At 38.5% G+C, this 1,983-nt stretch overlaps 1 protein-coding gene across 1 annotated transcript in view; it reads left to right on the top strand.

Annotated features, from left to right (window-relative positions):
* The window catches only part of Dok5 (docking protein 5), a 201,018-nt gene that overhangs the window by 150,478 nt on the left and 48,557 nt on the right, over positions 1 to 1,983 (top strand). Inside the window, exon 6 of the mRNA XM_004636018.3 lies at positions 1,450 to 1,585. Within this exon, the coding sequence (XP_004636075.1) occupies positions 1,450 to 1,585 (136 nt within the window). The remainder of the gene's footprint in view (positions 1 to 1,449; positions 1,586 to 1,983) is intronic.

Below are 1,983 nucleotides of genomic sequence, written 5' to 3'. Positions count from 1 at the left end.
GAGGAGTGGCCAGAGGAGTGGAAACATTGTAATATATCCTCAGGAAAGACGTGAGACTTGATTGAAAAATGCCTTGTGCTGCAGTTTTAGTTCTTCATTAGATTAAACCGGATTCATAACTAAAACCACATGGTCTGCTTTATGAGTAAATTTTTTATATTGCATTGTTGGAAAAGCTGTCACTTCCTCTTTTTTTTTTTCCTTGCATCCCCACGTAGGTCATAGTCATGAAATTGAAGTTACACACACTTTAACCAGTTCCATACATCTGGCCACACAGGCAGAAAGCTGCCATGCAGATGTATGATGCTGTGTTAATTAAGCTTAAAAATTAGACTGGGGCAAGTCTTCCTTGTTTTACATTAATTGCATGTACCGAAGTCAATTTTAAAAATTAGCTGTGGTTTGATCAGAATAGTTGTTTCATTTTCATGTTGTGCTTGACAGTTTTTAAGATATGAGCAAGACAGTCACTCAAGCCAGTGTTCAGTGTTTGGCAAGATTCCCCAAAAGAAAGGAGGAATGTGTGAAAAACTAGGGCCTTTAAAACAAACAGCAAAACCACCTCCCTCCTTTACTGTACCAATCATACACATTGAAGTCAGAGTTCTTTTCAATGTCCCTGGGTATGATTTTGTCCAAGTTCTTTAAAAATATTGAGTCATTCCATTTTGGTGTACATTTGTGTATACAAATGCTTATATAGCATTATACATTGAATTAAAGAGCATTTGTTTTGTTGCTGCCTTAAGTGTGTGGCAGTCTTCCCTTAGAAATGAAATTTGTTTCCAGGTTTTTGGGATCTGGCATGCAGGAGGCCTTCTTCTCCACACCTGAAGCCAGCTGTCAAATCCACCTAACTTCCTTGAAGGAATGTCCCTTATGTTTCAAACTGTAATTCACTACAGTCATGCTCACTATAAAAAAGAAAAAGAAAAAGGTCACACTTGATCCATCAGGCTGGGTAGAATCTGAAAAAGTAATTTCATGTGGGACTCTGAGAGTGAAAGAATCTTGCCTTTGGCAGAAATGAAGATGGAATGGAAGAGAGATAAAGAATTTGGCTTCTATCTAGAGTAGACCAGCACAGTTTCTGATGAGAACTTGCCCAGGCACTGGGATAGGGCATATCGTTGCCCACTTTTCCTGCCTGGGAGTAAAAGTGAAATAGAGCGGGTGTGCTGAGAATCAGGAAATGGTTTTTTATTCATCTTCTATTTTGTTTGGGGATGAAAACTAAAGCACCCCGAATATCTCAGCCTCAAGTGGCTGGTTCTTTGCCCACGTTTATTATAGTTGGACACTTTGAGTGCTTTGATTCCAGTTAACTTTGTTTAGCAAATGCAAACAAGAATCCTAATCTTATTTCAAAAAAACCACACAGGCATGAGATCTTGGCACATTCAGCTCCTGGGTTTTCAGAAGCCTCTTGTTTTTTTGTCTTTGCAGGATGTGTGAGACCGGCGAGGGGCTGTTTATCTTTCAAACGCGAGATGGAGAGGCCATCTATCAGAAAGTCCACTCTGCTGCCCTGGCCATTGCGGAACAGCACGAGCGCTTGCTACAAAGTGTGAAAAATTCAATGGTATGTTTGGAATTTTTCCCTTTTAGCCCAATGTATACCACTATAGAATGCAATCTTGGAATTTCTGTGTTGAACTATATGACCAGCATTGGATGAGCAGATGGCTTCCATCTGCAGCTCAACAGTGTATTGCATGGATTAAATTCCATCTTTGGAATTCCTGAAGTGGTGAGTTGTTTAAAAATAAAAAAAAATCTGTTCCTTATCATTCATTTATTCATTTATCCATCTACTTTGTGACTAAATTATTGTATATATATATTTATATTAAAATAAGTTTGGGTGTGTATGCCATCTAAAGACATTATTGGGTTATCTCCAGTTGGACATTTATTCATAGCTGTATCAGAAGTTATTATTCCATATGCCATCAGAGGCTGGAGAGAAAAGAAAAACCA

This window comes from Octodon degus, unplaced genomic scaffold, assembly GCF_000260255.1.
Source record: "Octodon degus isolate 3935 unplaced genomic scaffold, OctDeg1.0 scaffold00077, whole genome shotgun sequence".
NCBI classification, from domain to species: domain Eukaryota; kingdom Metazoa; phylum Chordata; class Mammalia; order Rodentia; family Octodontidae; genus Octodon; species Octodon degus.
This window is presented reverse-complemented; position numbering and strand designations above follow the sequence as displayed.